The following is a 24,890-nucleotide window of genomic DNA, read 5'->3' as shown; positions in this document are numbered from 1 at the left end:
GAGGCAGGTGGATTTCTGAGTTCGAGGCCAGCCTGGTCTACAGAGTGAGTTCAAGGACAGCCAGGGATACAAAGAGAAACCCTGTCTCAAAAAACCAAAATAATAATAATAATAACAATTACTCTTTGGGGCCAGGTGTGGTGGTGCCTGAATTCCAATGCTCCAATGCTTTGGAGGAGAAGGCAGGAGAGCTTGAGGTCAGTGAGCTTGAGGTCAGCCTTGGCTCATAATTAGTTTTAGGGTAACCTACACTTCAGCAGTCAATGCTAACCAATAATCAATAATCAATTGTAATCAACAGCCAATAATGATTAATAATTGATGGTGCATCCCTTTAATCCCAGCACTTGGGAGGCAGAGGCAGGCAGATTTCTAAGTTCAAGGCCTGCCTGGTCTACACAGTGTGTTCCAGGACAGCCAGGGCTACACAGAGATGGTGGCTGGCCTGAGACTACATTTCCCATAAGAACTAGTGCCAAGATGGCTGTCAGAGAACTAACTGCATATGCCTAGCAAACTCAATCCAAGATGGCGGCCAGCCTTCAAACTACATATCCCATGATGTCGTGAGAAAAAAGCAACACGTCGTCCGGCCAGAGACTACATTTCCCATGAAGGCTTGGGGCCAGCACACACACCATGTGTTTGGAGATCCCCTTGGAGCAGATTGCCTTCACCATCAGCCCAGAGACCTCCGCTGCCACTGTTGTGGTGATCCGGGAGGAGCACAGGGGTGCCGATGGCATCAGCGGGCTTCTTCTGACATCACAAACTGTGCGACACGATCCAATTGCCACTGCCAAAGAATGGGGAGATGACCGGAGCTTCCAGGTACAGTGTCAGGAGGGTGGAAGCAGATGTTCCAGGCTACCAGTGACCCTGTGGAGGCCCCTGTGAATCTGAGGCTGGGGGATGACTGGAGCTGCCTCCAATTACTGGCTGGCGGACCTATGGACATGCCGCCAGACTTGTATAAAGGAGAACTGTATTGTGTTGGGCGTTATTATTGAAAGAACCCCAGAAGAAGAGACCCTCACTCTAGTCTTGGGAGATGGAGGCCAGCAAACAGAAAGAGGCATTATTTCAGGAATCAGCCGGGCTGAGGTCAAGACTCATAATGAGGGGTGTTGATATCCAGGCCAGGGGGAGAAGGGAATTTAAATGGAAAAACCACAAACCAGGGTGGTGAATGGGAAATCAAGGAAAAACATCATAAAAATAGTGAAAAGTCCCAACCCATTATTCAGTCGGTCATGTGGGAAATATCCTATACATATTTTTCTCAAGAATGTAATCTTGCTCAACCATCTACTTTGTGGTCAGCCAGTTCCAGGAACGACCCAGCTGACCTGTATTTTTAGTTCTGCTTTCTTTGTGGTCAACTGGTTCCTGGAACCTGGAGCTAGTGAACCGGCTGGCATACATGCTTGGCTCAGCTCTAGGGGTCATAAAAATTTCCCATACCCTTTATAAATTTTTATATCTTTCAATTTTCACCTGGTTATCGTTTTCATGGGGACACAAGGGTCACCAGTGTGTGTGAAACTGACCATCGATGGACTGTGATTACTATTCTGGGCTTTCATTTTAAGATCTAAAATAAAGTACTTAAGTACAAGCATGGAGGTGCATGCCTTAAATCCCAGGAGATGAGCATCAAGCAGATCTCTGATTCAATCATCCTGGTACAGAACAAGTTTTAGGTAAAGAAAAGCTTAGATACACTCAAAGTGTTATACATATATTACCCAGCATTCATGAGACAGAGCCATGTAGATCTGAGTTCACGGTTCATCTACAGAGCAAGTTCAAGCACAGCAAACTTAGGCAGTGAACTTGTTGAAAAATATAAAGCTGGTGATGATGTAATAGAAGGGGCCATGTTCCAGCCCAAGCAAGCAGAGGAACTCAGCAGCTGTGTCCATGTGGCTCTGGGAGGAAAGAATAGAAGGGATGACTGAGACAATTGACGATGGTTGGCTGTAGTTAAAAAAATTAGTGGGGATGAAGAAGAAACCAGCATCACTGAGGTGAAATCTCCTGGTGAGTGTTTTCTAAAAGGACAAAGAAGCTGTGTTCCAGAGATAGCCAAGGTTGTCCCTTGTTGTGCACCTGGAGTTGATCATGTGTGAGAATCACCCAGGTGGTATTGGTTTTAAAGGCATAAATGAATCTGTCATGCAGAGCAGCTAAGGCTTGGCATGGTGAAGGGAGTGTATAAGAGGAACACAGTGAATCTCAGTTGCAGGGGAAGAACTCAGCATATTGAAGATGTCAGTCCCATGGGATGAGCAGAAAGAACAGCAGCAGCAGTAAAGTGGAGTTAAGCAGAACCTAGCATGCTACAGAGGGAAGAGCTGGTGAAGTGACCCAATCTCCTGTGTGGATCCCAGATACGAGAATAAGAAACTGTAATATTGAAGTTACCTTTGAAACCCTAATATTTTGAGATTCCAGAGCTGTGTGGTACCTGCTCAGGAAAACAGTTTCAGACAGTGCAGTAACAGATAGTGAGGCAGGTCTTTGGACAAAGTTCCTTTTCAACTGCCATGCATGGCTTGTGCTTGAACAGGAGCCTGTTTCAATAATAAGGACCTCAGGCACAAAGATGAGTTTGTAAAGCCCAATCAGTTCTGTTTTAGAGAGTGCACAAAGTACACTTGAGCAAATATCTTATGAGAAGTCCTCCTTGTCAACAGCCAGTCAAGGTACAACTGCAGGGTTAAGCTACATATAGATAACTAATATACCTTACAAAGAAAAAGTTAGTCTACCCATCATGGTTGTCAGTTGATTTTGTCCCTTTGATTGGTTCCTTCAGAATATGCCAGTCATGTAGTTTTAAAAATATTAAGCTGCAGACCTGTATGTTAATGACCCAATCTTGCTGTAGCTGCAATAAATACACAGCACCCCAAGACTTGGTCTCTCAGATTCGATCTCATGTGAGGCTGACTGGTAAGAATCCTTATTACAGAGCTCATAATAAAGACCTCCATGTGTTTGCATTACAATAGGCTCCTTGTTGGTTATTGGGTCTCTCTGACTTGGACATAACATCTTAGTGCATTGAGTAGAACCCCAAGAACCCAGGACTCCCAACTTAAGGATTGAAAGGCCAGTTTTTAATATCCACCATTGTTTCTGTGTCAGTGGCTTGTCTGCCAGATATGAGTCTGTGTGCCTTGGTTTTCAGATTTGTCTTGAGTATATGTGGAGGGAGATGACTAAATTGAACATGGAACCCTGCTACAGTGGATACGCTGGAGAGTCATAGCCCCGAAGTGCTTCGAAGATGTTCCAGAGCCTGGTATAGTGGACTGTGTTTCTCTGCTCTTAATTTCTGGGAAGGTTAAAGCAGACTTGGAGCCCTGCTTCAGGGCTCACAGCTGCCATCCTGTCTTCATTTTCTCCTCTGTCCAAGTGGAGGAATCTGCTGTGTAGCCTCTACTGCACCTTGTGGCTGTCTATTTTGTGTGTGGCACTTTGTCATTCTCTCACTGAGGAAATGAGACAGATTCCACCCTAGTCTATTTAGTTACTAGCCCCACACCTTGGTTAAATCCTTCTTAACAACAGGACCTAGACCAATTGACTAGTCCATGATAGAGAGCTCTTAGAGACAGCATCCAGGGCAAAAAACAGGCTCTGTCTACCTTATTTTAAAGGGTAGAAAGACAAAGACCTCATTTTCCACCTCCTGAACTACCCTCTGCCTAGGTCATATGTGACTCTAGTTTTGCAATTGGAGCTGTCATAAGATGGAAGTTCATTTTTCATCAACACTCACAAAATTAGCATATCTTCCTTGGACAAGAGGTCTTGTCTTATTGGTGGCCATTTCCAGTTGTGTGGGACAATCTGCTTTTCTGTCCACCTTCCAGCTGTTTTAGCCTTCTCTTTGGTAGCACGGGCCTGGGAACCCAGGGTTAAAGAAACTCACCCCAGGTCAGCACAGCCTCTGAGCTCCCCATTCCAGTGTATCCTTCCCTGCTCTGAGCCAGGTGCCCTCCCTATTTTGTCCTTGCTCAGCCACAACTCCAATTCCCTCTTGTGTTGTCAGAGTTTCCTGAAATTGATATGGTTAACTCATTGGTTTGGGGGTGTTACAACTTCCTCATTTATTATTATGTCTGTGTCATAATTTTCAGTTCTCAGCATTTCAGAGCTACAGTCATTTGAGGGACCCACAATTGAGGGCCTGCCCTCATCAGAATGGCTGGTTGCTATGTCTGTGAGAGATAGTGTTGATGATTGATTAGGAAGGCTCTTCCACTGAGGGTGGCAATATCCCTAAGCAAGTGGTCCTTGGCTGGATGAGAGAGCAGGCTGAGCATGAGACAGTGAGCAAGTAAGAGAGCAAGCCAGGAGACAGTGTTTGTCCATGCTTTTTGCCTTCATTTTCTAATTTAAGCTTCAAAATGATGGCCTGTGATCTGAAAGAACCATGTACAACAAACATTTATTACCTGAGATGCTTTTTCTTAGAAGATTCAATCACAGCAGCAGGGTAGCAAGTTAGAACAACAACAACAACAACAATGTTATTTTGCTGTTGTACAGAATCTATGTTGTAGATTGTATTCTTGTGAACAGGACAAATTTTGGGTAGAAAGATTTTTGGATTCGTTGGTGTCTTTAACTCTCCTCTGAGGGTTCTGCCTGACTGCCTTTTTAGCGTTTATATCTAACTGCTATACATCTCAGCTAAGATCAACCTTAGACTCCCTGGTACCCTCCAATTTGTGGTCTCTGGCGCATGCTAAATGTACCCACCCCTATCCTGTAGCATATTTTGATTCATTTTCCCCCCTCTGGCTTTTTTTTTGTCTCTCTCCACACCTGTTGCTAGTTCCAGGACAGCCAGGGCTACAACAGAAACCCTGTCTCGAAAAACCAGAAAAAAAAAAACCGATAATTTTACTTCCTTCTTTCTAATCTGTATTACCTTTATCTTATTCAGTTTTATTGCTCTTGCTAAACTTTTAGATAGTATTTTAAATAGATATGGAGAGAATGGATCACCTCTTCTTGTTTGTGAATTATTGGAATTAATATGCATGTCTCTCTATTTTAATTGTTGTCTCTCTATTTAATGTTGGCTATAGGTTTGCAGTAAAGTGACATTATGTTAGGTGTGTCCCCTGTATCCTTAATCACTCCAAGAACTTCATCATAAAGTGGGATTAAATATTGTCAGAGAATTATTAATCATCCAATGAGATGACCACTTATTTTATTTTCTTACACATTAAGCACATTATATTAAACCATTCCTGTATCTTTTTAATGGAGCCTGCCTGATTGATCATTGAGGATGATCTTTTAAAATGATTTCTATTTTATTTAATTCATTGTATTAAAGATTTTTGCATCTGTGGTTTTAAGGGAAAATGGTTTGTAATTCTTTTTTGTAGCTGAGTCTTTATATTGATTGGATATTTGAGTAGCCATGGGCTCACAAAATAAAATGAGCTAAGGTTTCTTCTCTTTCTATATTGTTGAATACTTTGAGGAGTATTGTCATGAACTCCTCTTTGGAAGTCTGGTAGGATTCTACCCTGAAACTCATGGCCCTGGCATTTACTTGTTGGCACACTTGTAATGACTTCTCTTTTTCTAGGTGTTTAGGTCTGTTTAAGTTATTTACCTTAGTTTGATTTAACTTTGGTCAGTGGAACAAATTGAGATTAGCCTTTTCTTTTACAATTTCTAATTTGGTGTTGTAGAGGCATTTTAAAGCTATGTCTGTACCATTCTCTGGCTTTCTTCATTGTCTGTTATTTTGTCACCCTTTTTATTTTAGATTTCATTAATTTGGATATTCTCTATCTTTTAATAAGTGTTTCTATTTTGTCTAATAAAAGGTTCAAAGAACCAACCCCATGTTTCATTAATTCTTTGTATTGTTCTCTTTCTATTTTATGGGTTTTGATCCCAATTTGACAATATCTTGATGTCAACTTCTTTCCTTCATCGCTCACTCACTTCTTTCCATTCTAGATTTTAGAGAATGTTCTTAAATTGCCAGTGTGAGAGCTCTCCAATTTTTTCATGTGGGGATTTTGTGCTATGAACTTTCATCTTAGAGACAGTTTCATTTTCTTTGTATTCCATAAGATTGTGCATTTTGCATATTCATTTGCATTGACTTCTATAAGGTCTCTAATTTCTTCCTTTATTTCTGTCTTAACCTAGTTTTCACTCAGTAGTGAGGTGTGCAGTTTCCATGAGTTTGTAAGCTGTGTGTTCTTTCTGGTTTTGTTGATATCCAGCTGTAATCCATGGTGGTCTGATAAGATACATGGTGGTAGCTTGTCTTTCTTATATGTATTGAGACCTGCAATTTGTCTAATATGTTATCAGTTTACAAGTGAGTTTCATGAAGTTCTAAGCAGGAAATATATTTTCTTATATTTTGGTAGAATGTTCTCCGAATTTCAGCTGGATTCATGTTCATGCTATCAGTTAGCTGTTTAATTTTGATCTGGAGAATTTATCCATTGGTGAGAATGGAGTATTGAAATTTGCCAATATAATGTATGAAGGTTATCATGTGATTTTTACTTTAAAACTCTTTATTTTACAAAGGTATGTGACCATGTGTTTGAGGCATAGATGTTAAAAATTGAAATGTCATCTATGGTAATTCTTTCTCTTTGATGAGTATGTTGTATCTTTCTCCAATTTTTTTGATTTTTTTAAAACTATTTTAAAATAGTTACACCAGCTTGCTTCTTTGGACCATTTGCTTGGAATATCTTTTTACAACCCTTTACACTAAAGTAATGTTTATCCTTGATGTTGAGCTATCTTTCTTTTTCTTTCTTTCTTTCCTTTTACAATTTTTATTGTTTTTTAATGATTTATTTATTTTATGTATATGAGTACACCATTGCTCTCTTCAGACACATAAGAAGAGGGCATCAGACCCCATTACAGATGGTTGTGAACCACCATGTGGCTGCTGGGAATAGAACTCAAGACCTATGGAAGAGCAGTCAGTGCTCTTAACCACTGAGCCGTCCTCTCCACCCCAAGCTGTATTTCTTATATGCAATAGAAGGATAAGTTTGTGTTAGCATCCATTCTGTTAGCCTGTGTCTTTTTATAGTCATCTGAGGTCATTGATATTGAGAGAGTCAATGAGTGGTGATTGTTATCTCCTGATATTTTGTTGTTTTTGTTGTTATTGTTACAGCCGCTGCTGGTCGTGGTCGTGGTGGTGGAGTTGGGGTGTGTGTGTGTGCTTTCCCTTCTTTTGCAGATAACAAGATTATTTACTACCTGTGTTTTCATGTCTATCATTAATCTCCTTGGGTTGGATTCTTCCTTCTACACTTTGTGTAGGTTTGTTTATGTAGATAGATCAGGTTACGGGTTAGGGTTAGAATTAGAAATCCCCAAATAATATTTACCACAACAAGATGGCTGTAATTATGCTTTGTGTCCAATGACTGAAATGGAATAGAGAGTAAGATGATAGAGGATACTCAGTAGTCCTGGCTCAGGTTCTTTCTAGAAAAGGTCATACTGTGCTTTCAGATGCCTTTCCTTTAAGGAAGATGAAAGGGAAAGATTGTTTCAGTAACCCATTATTACACATGGAAGTTGAAAGGAAACATGCTGCTCCCTGTGGGGGTGCATGCCTTTAATCTCAGAACACAACAGACAAGTCAGGAAGATCATAACGCCAAGACCCAGCTCATCTATATAATGAATTTGAGGCTAGCCTAAGTTAAATCCTGTCTTACCATGCTCCTGTCAGCATGCACTTCTTGGTATTCACAATATTGTCTGTGTTTGTTGACTGTATATAGGATAGATCCCCAGGTGCCGCAGTCTCTGGGTGGCCTTTCCTTCAGTCTCTGCTCCACACTTTGTCTTGGTATTTGCTCCCATGAGTATTTTGTTACCTCTTCTAAGAAGAACCACTCAAACCACATTTTGGTCTTCCTTATTTTCTCTCTCTCTCTCTCTCTCTCTCTCTCTCTCTCTCTCTCTCTGTCTCTCTCTCTCTCTCTCTCTCTCTCTCTCTCTCTCTGTTCTCTCTCTCAGTGTTCTTAATCAATGAGCTATCTCTCCAGCCCCCTAAAATATAAATTTCAATAAAGGACTAGTTAATATTGAATAGGAAATTTCAATATAGGATTAGTTCAAATTAAATTGGAAATTTCAATATATGACTAGTTAAAAATAATTGGAAATTTCAATATAGGACTAGTTAATGTTAATTTGAAATTTCCACATATGGCTAGTTAAAAATAACTTGGAACTTTCAGTATAGGCCTAGTTAATATTAAATTTTAAATATCAATATAGGACTACTTAAAAATAATTAAAAATTTAAACATAGGATGAGTTACAAAAGAATTGGCAATTTTAGTGTAGGATTAGTTAACATTAAATTGTAAATTTAAATATAATCTTACCTAGTATTAAATTGTAAATTTCAATATAGATTTAGTTAAAATTAAATTGGAAATATCAAAGAATATTATATTTCAATATAGTACTAGTTAACACTAAATTGGATATTTCAATATAGGACTAGAAAAGATTAAATTGGATATTTCAATGTAGGACTATTTAAAATTACATTGTAAATTTTATCATGGGACTAGTTAATATTAAATTGGAATTTTCAGTATTGGACTAGTTAATATTCAATTACAAATTTTGATACAGGATTAGTTAACATAAAATTGGAAAATTCAATATAGGACTAGATAAAAATAATTGGAAATTTGGATATAGGACTACTTAATGTTAAATTGAAATTTTTGATATAAGACTAGTTAACATTAAATTGAAATTTTCAAAACAGGAGTAGTTAATATTAAAATGTAGATTTCAATATAGGATTACTTAATAATAAATGGAATTTTCAATATAGGACTAGTTCACAGAAAATTGAAAATTGCAATCTAGGACTAGTTAACATGGAATTGAAATTTTCAATATGGCACTAATTATCATGGAATTGTAAATTTCAATCTAGGACTAGTTAACATTAAATTAAAATTTTCATTATAGGACTAGTTAACATTAAATTGGTAAATTACAATCAAAACTAGTTAACATGGAATTGTAAATTTCAATATAAGACTAGTTAACATGGAATTGGAAATTGCAATCTAGGACTCATCAATATCGAGTCATAAATTGCAGGATAGAATTAGTCAACTTGGAATTGTAAATTGCAATCTAGGACTAGTTAAATTTACATTGAAAATTGCAATCTAGGACCAGTTAACAGGAAATTGTAAATTTCAATATAGGAATATTTAACTTGGAATGGGAAATTGCAATCTAGGACTACTTAACATTAAGTTGTAAATTTCAATATAGGACTAGATATATAGAACCACTACAACAGTAGGGTCGTCCTCTCACATTGGATCATTTCTCTTGGGCAAAGAACAAAGCTTTCTACTTCCTGGAATAGACAGGTATTCTGCTTATGATTTTGACTTTCATGCACATATTGCTTCTGCCAAATCCACGATCCATGGACATACTGAGTGCCTCATTCACCACAATGGCATTCCACACAGTATTGCTTCTGACCAAGGAACTCATTTCACAGCAGAGAAGTGAGACAGTGGGCCAATGATCATGGATTCTAGTGGTATTAATTACCATTAATACCATAGTCCTTGTTACCCTGAAGGTGCTGAACAGATAGTAAAATAGAATGACCTTTAGAAGACACTTTTACACAGCCAATTATGGGACAGTCACCTAGAGAGCTGGGCAGGGTCCTAGGCTGTATGTATTTTGAATCAGCTTCCAGTATTTGGTACAGTTTCTCTCACAGCCAAGATCCACGGTTTCAGGAATCAAGGTTTTGGAAACCTGTGTGACGGTCGCATGCCACAAGTCTCAGTGGAACTAAGCTCAAAATGCAGGGCTCCCTTTATCAGAAGTTCTTCCATTTCTTTTTATTTATCATTTATTTATTTATTTATTTATTTATTTATTTATTTATTTATTTATTTTAGGGATTCCATATCTCTGTCTCAAATTTTCTAGACCATATCCCTGAACACAGGTGGCTGTCCTTATCAAAAGAATGTCCCTGTGTGGAGCTACTTAAACTCAAGCACACAAGGTCCATTCTGGCTTCCCTGCCCACATGATAAGTATGTATACTATTATGACCAATAAATCCTTTCCACCTGTATCCATAAACGCCCTCATATACCTTATTTCTGGAACAATAAAGTAGAACTGACTCACTGTGCTGGTCTCCAGAGTTAATTTTATAATACTCACAGCCATCTCAAGCCAGATTGCCATGGCTGTTCCCTTTGTCCTCACTGGTTGGTGGCTAACAACCACCCAAGGATAAAGAAGACCCACACCAAACCTACCACCCTTAGTGGCCCAGTAGGAAAAATGTCAATGTGTTTTACATTCCTGTGTTTAGCCTTTCCCATTCTTCAGGTTTCTCATAAATTCTCCTGTCTTTCCATGAAACCATCACTGGTGATGCTGGACAAGATGAATATGAGTGGGCTGGCACTGCAGTCACCTTTGAGAGAATATCTGTACTTTTTGGTGTTTGTACAATGGATCCTTCTACATTGTTAAACTGACCAAAGGGGTGATATAGAAAGAGCAGCAGTTATGGTGCCTCAGAGAAGAGTCCTTCTAAGGGGACAAAATAAAACAAAAGAGATGACAAAGATTATCAAATACAACAGTCAAGGAAGGGAGAACACATGGAAGGATTCTGTTAGGAGAGTCAGATAACATCCACAATACACAAAAGCCAGACTGATAGGACCATCATAATTTCTATTCAGGATATAGTTAAGAACATAATTAGGGCAGCATTATGCTTATTATAGGAAGAAAATAGGCAAGAGTACCACCTAAAAACCAACGTCATGCTTTGTATTGGGTGTTAGAAGACTGATACTTTTGGCCTTCTTATAAGGCTGTGCTTTTCCCCCAGCCTTGAGCAGGCCTGAGAGACCTTGTTTACCACAACAGACCACGTGATAGGATCTAGGTGGAGTTACCCACCTTAGCTTCACAGAACATAGAAGCAGAACTGCCCCTGGGCTTGCCTTGAGATATCTCAGGCCATGACCAGGAATGGATTATAGATTATCCCACCCATCTTCAGCTGAAACAAGGAGGGGTTTTGGGTTGGGCCTCCCCCATTTAAATTGAGAGCTGAACATTAAAGCTTAGAGCCTTGATCACAGTACTTTGTCTTGGCTTCATCTCTTCTCACCCTCCGTCCCTTTTCATTTCCAGCCCCCTTTCAGGTGAACTTAGTTGATTCGTGGCCGCAGGCAGCTACATAAGGCCAGCAGTTCGGTGAAAAAAAATTGAGGAATTTTGGACAACCCATTACAAGTTTATATTCAACCACAGATTCTCTTCTATTACAATCTAGTGTAATATATGAAGAATTAAATTTTGAGGAAATAATCCTAGCATCATTATTAAAATGGGTTATGTTTTATCAGGTGAAATGTGCATCTATTATGAGTTGGACAATATTCCATAGCCCTTTACAAAAGGATATAACTTGAGCCAGCTGTTTGCTTCATCAGAACCCTGCATGAAGAGCAGGTACCTGCTGCTCCTACATCACATTTAAATCAGGGAGCATGCATGGTTACTGTAGTGAAGGACACATTCTATTAGTGAGAAGTTCTCTTTCATAGTGAGATGGTGTATTTGGTAAATATAGCTTTTATATTTGGCCTCAGTATTTAATAAAATTGTTCAGTTTTCCTCAGCTGTATATAGACCCTGCCATGCTGAAGTAAGCAAAGGGCTTTTCTTTCATCTGTGATATTGAGATACAACTATATGTGACAAAGAGAATCAGGAGTGATGATTTATTTTCTAAATAACATTTCACAAGACCAAACAATTTTTATGGACTCTTGTCCCTTCACTTGCTAAAGAGACACACTGCATTTTGAAAGTGATCATAGTCCTACGTGCCCACTTAAAATTCCACATTTAGCAAAATCAACTTCTGTTGACCTTCTGTTAAGGTCTATTGAAATTTCTTATCTAGGTTATTACTTGACCTTCTGAAGGTCTGTATTTTCAAGCTTTTTTGTACTATTTCCCCTGTTAGTGAATGTTATTTGATAGCCTTGCTTGGACTGAGTGTGACTTCCCTTGGAAGCTCTGAGGGAATCATCCCTGTATTTTGACTCTCCTCAATGCACACTAGATACAGGATAGAATTAGACTTAGATCACAGCCAGTTCATCATAAACGTGGTTCTGAAGACAGAGACTTTGATCCCATATATATTTCCCATGAGTCTCATAATCTAAGTGCCTTCAATACCTCACTTGTTCCTTCAGAATTTCCAAATGCTTTGTATTTGTTTCTTCTCACTTTGGACATTTCATCCTAATCTATATATACCTCCTTCCTTATTAAAACCATTTACATCTTTAGATCATTCTAACATTTTATAAATGTTAATAACATAGGATATAATAGGTTAAACAAATAAATTCACAATCTGCTGTGAGAATATTTCTTTAGGAGAGGGGAATAAACAATTTATATCCCCTCTTCCAAAGTTCTCAATGGCTCCACATTTCAAAATTATCTAGTTCACTCTAGGATAGCAGGGAAATTATTGGTTTTACTTGCAGAAAACTGACAAATTGTTCCTTATGAGACTGTAGATATTCTGCACTCAGTCATATCAAAAATATTTTACTTAGTATGTCAGGAGACAAATTCACATTACCTAAATAGTTATTCCATTTCCATATTTTACAAATACTGACCAGCCATGCTCTCTCTCTCTCTCTCTCTCTCTCTCTCTCTCTCTCTCTCTCTCTCTTTCTCTCTCTTTTTCTCTTAGAGGGTTAGCAATATTAAAAAAACCCTGCTGTGATTATTTTAATTCAACAGAGCTGAAAATATGAAAATGTTTGTTGTTTAATTGTTTAATTTAGAAAATAAGACACAAGCCCTGAGGTGGATCTTTCAATCATTTTATATTTATTTGTTTTTAATTTGGCTTTACTGGATATAAATATCTCTCAAATCATTAACATGTTTATGTCTGTATAAAAATTCAAATATGAATCATATTTACAAGGTCCAATATGTTGTTCTAATATGAGTGAGGACAATGTCCATTATGAATAGCATCTACTAGTCTAGGAGCAATCAACCCTTTAAAAATAATTTAGAACCTTATGGGATAGAGACCATGTTGTGTACTAGAATTGGGATAGGGTTCAATTAGATACCATTGTGACCAGAATTGTATGATTACATATATCATGTCCTTAAAAAGAGATAATAATATTTAAATATATATGTTCATGTTACCTATTTTAAAGAAAGATTCATACTTGTATGATTATTTTATATTACTTTTACCTGAGTGGGTATTTGAATTAAATATATTTTTGTCTTTTCATATTAGTTTCTATGTTTAATTTATTATGAGTGAAATAAACTTAGGCCAACATATCCAATTTACTTTGTTTGTAATCCATTTGCTATTTCATACATGATATGAATCACAAACCATGATCTCATGTTCATAGTTTATACATAAGTAATAAAAGGGCAGAATTTAGTAAGCCATGAATTTATATCTATTGCTTGTCTGGTATTCCTTTTTCAGAATTTTCATTGTCAAGTGAAAACTTCACATAGAAATCTTTAGTAAGCATATTTTTAAGTTGGGAAATAAGTACATCAGACATTTCTAGAGCAGAAGAGTACTGAGGGCATTTTATCTCAGAGGAAAATTAACTGCAGAAATAACTGACAGTGAGACCCAGCATAGGGTAGCATAAATGTTCTTTGCTGGCAGCAGGCTCTGTGGCTTTTGGCAAGTTATTATCTGTTGATTATCTGTTGATTATCCTTTGATTATCCATTGGGCTCTGTGAATATCATAATCTTGGCTTCCAGATGTAATATCCTGCAACATGAAATCAACCAGGCTTGGGTTGTCTAACTTCCCTTGCCCAACAGACTTTATTGTGGCATTCTATTAAATCCCATTTCTATGTACATAGAGAGATTCATTCTCTCTATGATTTGAGATATGTTTATCTACAGAACCTGTATTAATAAAACTGTTGTTTTTCTCCACTTTTCCATTGATGAAGATGTTCTGGCTACCAATAATGTTCAACTGTGTTTCCCTCATGATTCTGGCTTTTCTTTAGGGTTGATTGATACCTGTCATCTGGTGAAAGGAAGCTGTAAGTTTCCTGAGCCCAGCATGAAGCCAAAAAACAAGTATCTTGTTTCCTCAAATCCCTCTTTAGTGTTAATGGTGTTAGCATTCTGTCTAAAACTCTACCTCACTGTTACCTGTTGACAGCCAGGTATCCTCCCCACAGTTACCTCTCTTTAAAGAGAGAGGGAATGTGTTCTATGGGTGTGTGGGAAGGTGTGGGGGAAGGGGATGTCTCAGCAGGCTTATGCCTCCTGCTGATATATTTCTTTCCCTGGAGGGACCATGCTTCATGCTGAGACAGCTCTTCCCCAGGAGCAACCCCCCCCAAGACAGTATAGTATAGAATATAATTTATTCAGGACATGGGGAGGGGAGTTAAGAGGGTAGTAGAGGCAGAAAGAAGCAGAGAGAGGCAGAGAGTAGAGAAGTAGAGGCTGGGCATGAGCATGTGGAGGGGGGGAAGAGAACAGCTCAAGAAGGCAAGAGAAAGAGAGAACATATGGGCAAGAGATCAAAAGAGAGAGGAAGGGGCAAATAGCCACCTTTATAGTGTATCAGGCCTACCTTGCTGTTGCCAGGTAACCGTGGGGAGGAGCATACCTGGCTGTTGCCAAGTAATTGGGGTGGAGTTTAGACAGAATGCTAAGAAATAACAGGGACATTCTTCCTCTTGTGGGTCAGATTGATACCTCCACTGCACACTGAGTACTGGGCTATGGAAGCTGTTCACCTTGATTACAGGAAGAAGAAGGCAAGTGCTGTGAGGAAAGCTCAGGTAAGGTCTGGAGTCAGGTCCTGGTAAGTGCAGGATCATTGCTCTCAGAGGGGAGGTGCAGGCAGCTGAACAGCCAGAGCTGAAATGCTGGGTTCTCCCCCAGGGCTGGGTGGAGTGAGATTCCTCTATGAAGACAGAAACAAATGATAATGGAGTGCAAACCTCTCCTGAGCTCTGGAAAAGGTCTGACCCAGGCCTCGGAAACACACTTTAACCTTGAGGAGTGGTAAGACTCACTGGCCAATCAAGGCTCCCATGCAGACCTGCCAATCAGAAAAGTAGGTGGGTTCTTCCGGGTGCCATTCTGCAGGTTTCCTGTGGCTGTGCAGGCTTGAATGGTCATCTGTGCCCTGCTCTGAGCTCTGCTGTGGGTGCTGTGTGGAGACCTCAGGGAATCTCTGAAATTGAGTCATGGTGAGCACAGGATCACTGCCCACAATGGGTAGGGGCAGTTGGCTGAGCAGTGGGAGCTGGGGTGCTGGGTCCTCTCTGGGGCTGCATGGGAAGTATCAGCCAGATGTGACCACCTGTGAAGTCCCTGGTGATGCTCCTCACATGTTAGATCATGAGGTGACCTCTGAGTAACGTCTGCCCAAAACATTTGGACCAGTTGGTTTGTTATAGAAACACGGATGGTTTTTCTGACTCTGCAGCACATGTGTTCAAACCCATTTGTCTTTTATAGAATACATTAAGAAGACAGATCCGCTTTCATACATTACTTGTTTTTTGTTTAGTTTAGTTTTTGTTAATTTCTTTTCCATGGCAGTTTTTATATTGGTTTACTTTTTACTATTAGCGTTAATTACAAGGTAAAGGGACTTTTTCCTCCAGTATACTGGGTATTTTGGTTATTTCTTGTACATTACGAGGCATCTTCATTGATTTAAGAAAAGTTTCCTTTATGATTGCATTGAAAACATTTTTTAGACCTTTGGGGTGATATTCTTCTTCCTCTATTCCAGGAATCTGTAGTTTTTTCCTTCTCATATGTTGCAGAATTCCTGGTTGTTTAGGGTCCGAATACTTTAGAATCCACATTTTATTTTTATTGATTGATGTATCCATTTTGTTCTATTCATCTTTAATGTCTGAAATTCTCTCTTCCTTTCCTGTTCTGTGGCTGAACCTTGTCTCTGTAGTTGTCAGTGCACAGGCAATTTCAATGCTCTGCTCTCAGGGACTTAGCAACTGCTTAAGTCATTCCCTGCCTCCATCACCTGCTGCTGTTGTCATGTGTGCTTTATATACACGGACCACCAGCTACACAGCTCTCTCTGTTTGTTCCCTGTCTCTGTTCTCTGCACATGCCCCTCTCTATTCTCTTTCTCTGCTCTAAGGTCTCTCTGCTCCCTGTCTGTCTGCCTGTCTGCAGATCCTCTTGTGCATCTCTATCTCTTCCCCCAAACAACCTCTTTTGTACCATATCTGTTGCATGTTTTAATTTCCCAGGACCTGCTGTGATAGGATATGTTGGCTCTTTTGGTTACTTATTTTTCTGGCTGTTATTTATTATATTCCCATGCTGGTGTCTAGGCCTCTGGGTTTGAAGTGATTATTATCTTGGTACTGATTTCTGGATTTGTCTTGCTTGGGTGGAAATTTTGTTCCTGGGTTACTGTGTGATGTCTGGATTTACAGAGAAATTTGGTTGACTGTTGCCTCTTTAATGACGTGTTTGGTGTGTATCCTCAAGAGGGAATGCTGGGTAATGTTGGGAGCAGAAAGAAGAGGTGGGTAGGAAGAGATGATCTTAGCATCCACAGGGAGACATAGTCAGGACAGAGGTAAAGATGCCTCTGGTGTTTATTATAGTCTTAGGGGAAACTGTGATCATTGCATCTGGGATAACAGACAGTGTGGTAGATCTATAGAAAGCTTACCTGTGTCCTGGCAGGTAAAGCATGTGGTTGAACAGAGACTGTCTTCCCAAGGGGGGCTGAGGCATAGGGATGAGGCAGGAAAGGAAGGGCAGGTGTGGATTGTCTATTTTATCTATAAGAGGTATACACAAGGGGACAGGCAACTTCCACTGGTATTCTGTCTCAGAGTAAGTGCAACTGATATTAGGATCTGCAGTAACAGATAGTGAGGCAGGTCTTTGGACAAAGTACCTTTTCTATTGCCATGCATGGCTTGTGCTTGAACAAGAGCATGTTTCAATAATAAGGACCTCAGGCACAAAGATTAGTTTGTAAAGCCCAATCAGTTCTGTTTTAGAGAGTGCACGAAGTCCACTTGAGCAAATACCTTATGACAAACCCACCTTGTCAACAGCCAGTCAAGGTACAACTGCAGGGTTAAGCTTCATATAGATAACTAATACACCATACAGAAAAAAAGATAGCCTACCCATCATGGTTGTCAGATGGTTTTACCCCCTTGGTTGGTTCCTGCAGATTATGCCAGTCATGCAGCTTTTAAAATATTAAGTTGCTGACCTGTGTGTTAATGTCCCAATCTTGCTGTAACTGCAATAAATACACAATACCCCTAGACTTGGTCTCTCAGATTCGATCTCATGTGAGGCTGACTGGTAATAATCCTTATTACAGAGCTCATAATAAAGACCTCCATGTGTTTGCATTACAATAGGCTCGTGGTTGGTCGTTGGGGCCTCTGTGATGTGGACATAAGATTTTAGTGCATTGACTGGAACCCCAAAACCCTCAGGACTCCCAACTAAAGGATTGAAAGGCTGGTTGAGTATCTGTGGAGGGAGATGATCAAATTGAACCTGGAACCCTGCTACAGTGGATACACTGGAGAGTCATAGCCCCAAATTGCTTCAAAGATATTCCAGAGCCTGGTATAGTGGATGGTGTTTCTCTGGTCTTAATTTCTGGGAAGGTTAGAGAAAACTTGGAACCATGACAGGGCTCACAGCTGCCATCCTGTCTTCATTTTCTCCTTTGTCCAAGTGGAGGAATCTACTGGTAGCCTTTACCACCCCCTTATGGCTGTCTATTTTGGGTGTGGAAGTTTGTCATTCTCTCACTGAGGAAATGAGACAGATTCCATCCTAATAGATTTAGTTACTAGCCTCATACCTTGAGTTAAATCCTTCTTAACAACAGGACCTAGACCCATTGACTAGTCCATAACAGTGAGCTCTTCGAGATAGCATCCAGGGCAAAATCAAGCTCTGCCTACCTTGTTTTACAGAGTAAAAAGATGAAGACCTCATTTTCCACCTCCTGAACTACCCTCTGCCCAGTTCATATGTGACTCTACAATTTTGAACTTGGACCTGTCATGAAATGGATGGTCATTCTTCATCGATTCTAACAAATTTACTATATCTTCCTTGGGTCAGAGATCCTGTCCATTTTTGATGGTAATTTGAGTTTTGTGGAACAATCTGCTTTTCTGTCCACCTTCCAGCTGTTTTAGCCACATCTTTGGTAGCACTGGCCTGGGAACCCAGGATTAAAGACACCTCACCCCAGGTCAGCACAGCCTCTGAGCTCTTCATTCCAGTGTATCCTTCCCTGCTCTGAGCCAGATGCCCTCCATATTTTGTCCTTGCTCAGCAAAAACTCCAAGTTCCTCATGAGGTGGCAGGAGCTTCTGTATTGATATTGTTAGCTCATTGGTTTGGGGTTTTTACAACTTCTCATTTATTATTGTATCTGTGTCATAGTTGTTTTTGGTTCTCAGCATTTCAGAGCTACAGTCATCTAAAGGAACCTCAATTGAGTGTGTGTCCTCATCAGGATGGCTGGTTGCTATGTCTGTGAGAGATAGTGTTGATGAATGATTAGAAAGACTCTTCTAGGCAGTGGTGGCACACGCCTTTAATCCTAGCACTTGGGAGGCAGAGGCAGGTGGATTTCTGAGTTTGAGGACAGCCTGGTCTACAGAGTGAGTTCCAGGACAGCCAGGGCTACACCGAGAAACCCTGTCTCAAAAAACAAACAAACAAACAAAAAAAACAAAAAAAAGGAAGGCTCTTCCACTGAGGGTGGCAATATCCCTAAGCAAGTTGTCCTGGGCTGGATGAGAGAGCAGGTTGAGCATGAGACAGTGACGAATCAAGAGAGCAAGCCAGGAGACAGTGTTTGTCCATGCTTTTTGCCTTCAGTTTCTAATCTAAGCTCCCAAAATGATGGACTGATCTGTCAGATCCATGTACAACAACCACTTATTACCTGAGATGCTTTTGCTTAAAGGACTCAGTCACAACAGCAGAGTAGCAAGTTAGAACAGCAACATGGTATCAAAGGGTTATTTTGCTGCTGTACAGAATCTATGTTGTAGATTACATTCTTGTGGACAAGAACAAATTTTGGGTAAAAAGGTTTTTGGATTGGTTGGTGTCTTTAACTCTCCACTGGGGTCCTGCCTGACTGCAGATGTGGCCTCTTCAGCATCCATATCTTACTGCTATGCATCTCAGCTAAGATCAACTCCATAGTCTCTCACGATACCTGTTGCTGTTTCTCCCCGATTCCCCTTCTTATCTGCTCTCCCATCCAGTTCTCTCTCTTCCATCTGCCTCCTGTTTTACTTCCGCTTCTGAGTGAGATTCAACCGTGCTCATTTGGGCCTTCCTTCTTGTTTAGCTTCTTTGGGTCTATAGAGTGTAGTGTGTGTTTCCTTTTTTATGATTATTATTCACTTGTAAGTGAGTACATACATGCATGTGCTTTTAGGTCTGGGTTTCCTCACTCAGGATAATAGTTTCTAGTTGTATCCATTTGCCTTCAAAATTCATGATGTCCTTGTATTTTATAGCTGAATAGTTTTTCCTTTTGTAAATGAACCACATTTTCTATATCCATACATTGGTTGAGTGATATCTGGGATTTTTCCAGTTTCAAGCTGTTATAAATAAAATGGCTATGAACTTTGTGGAGTCCCTACTCTAGGTCCACCACCTACACAGAGTCCCTCTATCCAGTATCCTCTGTTTCTCCTTTGAGAAGATGTGGGCCCCTGGGTATCTTCACACCATGGTGCATCAAGTCTCTGCTGGGTTAAGTTCATCCTTTCCTTTGAAGCCAGACATGGCAGCCCAGATCAGGGAGCAGATTCCAAAGATAGACAGCAGCTTTAGGGACAGCCCCTGGTACAGTTGTTGGGGGACCATCATGAAGACTGAGCTACACATCTGCTACATATGTTCCAGGGGCCATAGTCTAGACTGTGTGTGTTATTTTGTTTGTGGATCAGTCTGTGAGTGTCCCTAGAGGTCCAGGTTAGTTGAGTCTCTTGGTCTTTCTGTGGATTCCTATCCTCTTCAGGGCCATCAATCTTTCCCGCAACTCTTCCATAACAGTCCCCAAGGACCATTCAATGTTTGATTGTGGTTCTCTGCATCTGTTTCAAGTCAGCTGCTGGGTGGATACTCCTAATGGACAATTATGCAAGGCTTCTGTATGGGAGCCTAACAGAGTATCCCTAATAATGTCATGGATTGTGCTTGTCCATAAGGAGGGTCTCCAGCTGGGCAAGTTTTCATTAAAAATTCCCTCATTCTCTGCTCCAGTTTTACCCCTGCATTTCTTTTAGACAGGACAGAATTTGTTCTGTGTCTACTGTGTTGTGGTTGAAACTGATTCTTTCAGTTTCTTTTCATACTCACATACATTCCATTTGGTCTCGGTCTCTAAATCACGTAAGATACAGTATAAACATTTGCTATTCACTGCTAAGCTATTTTGCGAGCCTGCTAGTTTTATATTTTTAACTTTATATATTTTGTTTATTGTTTTCAAGACTAAATTTCTCTGTGAAGCCCTTCCTCTGGTGACAGTAGATATAGAAACTACAGAAGCCACCTGACATGTTTTTGTAAAATAGGCCCAAGCTTTTGTGCAGCTCTTAATCCACATCTTTAATTTTAAAATTTGGTGAAATACATATATTATATTGTATTTCTCCGGATGGCATATGTTCATGATATCAATACTGCCTGAGGCTTCAGAGTCATTGGATTCCAGGTGTATGTTGTGCTGCCTAGCTCTTGTGTTTGTTCTGAAATTTTTGAATAAATTAGTGTATTATGAAAGTGTGCATGAATATGAATATCATGTGTGCCTCATCTTTATTGTTGTCAGAAGATGGCCTCAGAACTTCTGATCTTGAAGAAATGGGTAGTTATTGATCCCAATGTAAATAGTAAAAATTGAAGGAAGACCAGTAAGAGCTTTCAACTCTGCTGAAACATAGAGCTTCCTGCTATATGTTCCTTATTTCTGATCAGTATATACATTACTAATAATTTCATCTGTCCATTTTCAACTGTTTAAACATGCATTCACTTTTAGTAAAATTTATTAATGTTGTTGTTTAAACTGGTTCACTTCATGTTTTTACAAGATGAATACAGAACTGCAGTGAACGTATAATTCTTTGTAGGAACCTCAGTAAAGAACCGTGAGTTCTTTCTCTCATTTTTGTTTCCTTTGTTGATTTTTACAGGGTAGTGACGGTCTTAACATGTAACTTTTGCTGTCCTGCAACACATCGCATAGACCACGTCAGAATCCAGCTCAATGACATACACCTGCCTGTACCTCTGTGATTAAAGACATGAGCAAATACTCGCAGCTTGCCCATCATTTTTGTAGTTAGTAATTGTTCATACAGCTTTTCAGATGTGTGGTCAGTACAGTTGATCTGTTTCCCCCTGCATATCCCTCTCAGTTGCCATTTGTGTTGCAAGGCTACATCCTATTCAAAGGGATCAGAAGCAACACAGGTGAAACTTACAATTCAATTTCCTTCTAAAATGACAGAACGATTAGATTATAACTTCTGTTTCAGGAAATAAGTGGAGGAAGCACAAGAATTACATTAATACATTGTCTAGAAAGTATCCATTTATTTACAGTGATGCCATAATCATGCTTTCTGTTGTACATATGTGTGTAATATTTTAGGATGTAGTGACTTATGATGATGTGCATGTGAACTTCACTGCAGAAGAGTGGAATTTGCTGGATCCTTCCCAGAAGAATCTCTACAAAGATGTGATGCTGGAGACCTACCAAAACCTCACTGCTATAGGTAACACTGGGAATTTTGTTTTGCTTTTCAAAATAACGGAACAAGTGATTCTTGGTTATTGATGAGCCTCTGTTATTTCAATTGAGAACAAGGAAGATTGAGCTGAATAAATCAGGTTCAGTGCTGTCAAAATTCACAATAACTTGAATTTTACCTACTTTCCAATACTGTATCATTCATTTTCTGGAACTGTGTTTTAGGTTACAGTTGGGAAGATCATCATATTGAAGAACAACGTCAAAGTTCTAGAAGATGTGAAAGGTAGTTTTCATGTGCAAGCTAATACAAATATGCCTGTGAGGAAATTTTAATGTGTTCTGGAAGCTCTAATGAAAAGCAAGCGTGCCGGGTGGTGGTGGTGCACGCCTTTAATCCCAGCACTTGAGAGGCAGAGGCAGCCGGATTTCTGAGTTCCAGGCCAGCCTGGTCTACAAAGTGAGTTCCAGGACAGCCAGGGCTACACAGAGAAACCCTGTCTCGAAAAACGAAAAAAAAAAAAAAAAAAAAAAAAAAGAAAAGAAAAGAAAGCGTGTAAAAAAATCAGTCCTTTAAGTATAGCTATGATTATAATATTCTCACAAAGCCATGTTCCTCAATGTCAATTATCTGATTTACGTTTGTAAGGCATTCCTCTAAGGAAGAAGACATGGAAACAATGCCTTAAGAGATACCTTTAATTGATTTGTAGCTCCATTAGAGCTTTGCTTTGGAACTACCAATTTGAATAGTCTCATAATATTTAGATGTTGCACATTGAGTAGTGATAAATATATATCCAAACCCATCCAATAAGCAAATAATCCATGGTAAATTTGGTGATACTCATATTCCTGTAGTGACATTTCTAAGTTTATTGAGTGGTCAGTTAGTGAGAGTGAAGAAAGTCATGGAGAAACCTTAATCCATATACCACATGTCTACAAAGAACAAAATGTCAAATGGTATGAATTCAATATGTAAACCTTTCAGTCATTCTTCTATTAATGGGTATATCAAGTGTCAGAATAGATAAAACTTTGTGAGCATAGGGATGTTGAAAGAAGCAACATACCTCTTTCTACTCCAAAAAATGAGAAGATATGTAGTATCTCTCTGAATATGATGGGTGTTTGCAAATAATTGGTTTTCTGAATTTACTGGGGGCATCCCCAAGTCACACTGCAGAAAATATCTATGGGTACTAGACTTTAGAAATTCTTCTGTTTGTCCTGGCTCACAGTGCTGCTGTGGTGTGATTCACACTACAGGAAAAACTAACAAAACAATCAGTGTTTTAATACCCTGATATCTTCTGACATGTGAAATACATCATATAGAAATATAGAAACCATGAACCTCAAAGTTATAAAACCTTAAGATATGAGTGTTCTTTATTATTAGACCGACTGCAAAATTTATTCATATTGGTAAAATGATTGATCAGGTAATTAATGTGGTAAAGCTTTCACATGTGCCCATTATTGTTGCAGGCATGAAAGAAGTCATACTGAAGTGAAACCTTATGAATGTAATCAATGTGGTAAAGCCTTTTCAAGTCATAGTCATCTCCAATATCATAAAAGAACACATAGTGGAGAGAAAACACATGAATGTAATCAATGTGGTAAAGCCTTTTCATGTCACAGTCATCTCCGATCTCATAAAAGAACACAAACTGGAGAGAAACCTTTTGAATGTAATCACTGTGATAAAGCCTTTTCATGTCACAGTAGTCTCCAAAGTCATAAAAAAACACATACTGGAGAGAAACCTTATGAATGTAACCAATGTGATAAAGCCTTTTCATGTCACAGTAGTCTCCGATATCATAAAAGAACACACACTGGAGAGAAACCTTATGAATGTAATCAATGTGGTAAAGCCTTTTCATGTCACAGTCATCTCCAAAGACATAAAAGAATACACACTGGAGAGAAACCTTATGAATGTCATCAATGTGGTAAAGCTTTTTCAAGTCACAGTAGTCTTCAATATCATAAAAGAACACATACTGGAGAGAAACCTTATGAATGTAACCAATGTGATAAAGCCTTTTCATGTCACAGTACTCTCCAATATCATAAAAAAACACATACCAGAGAGAGACCTTATGAATGTAATCAATGTGGTAAAGCTTTTTCATGTCACAGTCATCTTCAAAGACATAAAAGAACACACATTGGAGAGAAACCTTATGAATGTAATCAATGTGGAAAAGCCTTTTCATGTCACAGTACTCTCCAATATCATAAAAGAATACATACTGGGGAGAAACCCCATGAATGTAATCAATGTGGTAAAGCCTTTTCATGTCACAGTGGTCTCCAAAGACATAAAAGAAAACACACTGGAGAGAAACCTTATGAATGTAATCAATGTGGTAAAGCCTTTTCAGATCACAGTAGTCTCCAATATCATAAAAGAACACATACTGGAGAGAAACCTTATGAATGTAATCAATGTGGTAAAGCCTTTTCTTGTCACAGTCATCTCCAATGTCATAAGAGAACACATACTCAAGAGAAACCTTATGAATGTAATCAATGTGGTGAAGGCTTTACACAAGAAGGTCATCTGCGATATCATAACAGAACCCATACCAGAGAGAAACCTTAGTTATGTAATCAATGTGGAAAAAACATTTATAAGTGAAAAGTTTCCAGAGACATAAATGATCACATACTGGAGAGAAACTGTATGAATGTGATTAATATGGTAAAAGCCTTTTTCACAAAGTTTTTGTTTCCACAACCATAAAAGGACGCATATTGGAAAAAAAATCTATGAATGTAATCATTGTGATAAAAGCCTTTGTATGTTCCATTAGTCTTGAAAACATAAAAGATCCCATATTGAAAGAAACCTCATGAATGTAACCAATGTGGTAAAGACTTTTCACAACTTTACTGTAGGGAA

General features: G+C 39.0%; 1 protein-coding gene across 1 annotated transcript; it reads left to right on the top strand.

Moving 5' to 3' along the window:
* The first annotated feature begins 639 nt into the window (after window positions 1-639).
* Window positions 640-24,626, top strand: LOC143437285 (uncharacterized). The gene is given in 3 exon segments (XM_076922097.1): window positions 640-831; window positions 7,202-7,236; window positions 23,465-24,626. Coding segments are annotated over 3 exon segments (1,389 nt in total).
* Window positions 24,627-24,890: the final 264 nt, after the last annotated feature.

The sequence above is a fragment of the Arvicanthis niloticus genome, chromosome Y (genome assembly GCF_011762505.2).
Source record: "Arvicanthis niloticus isolate mArvNil1 chromosome Y, mArvNil1.pat.X, whole genome shotgun sequence".
NCBI lineage: Eukaryota > Metazoa > Chordata > Mammalia > Rodentia > Muridae > Arvicanthis > Arvicanthis niloticus.
The sequence above is the reverse complement of the archived record's forward strand: the minus strand, read 5'-3'. Positions and strand labels throughout refer to the sequence as shown.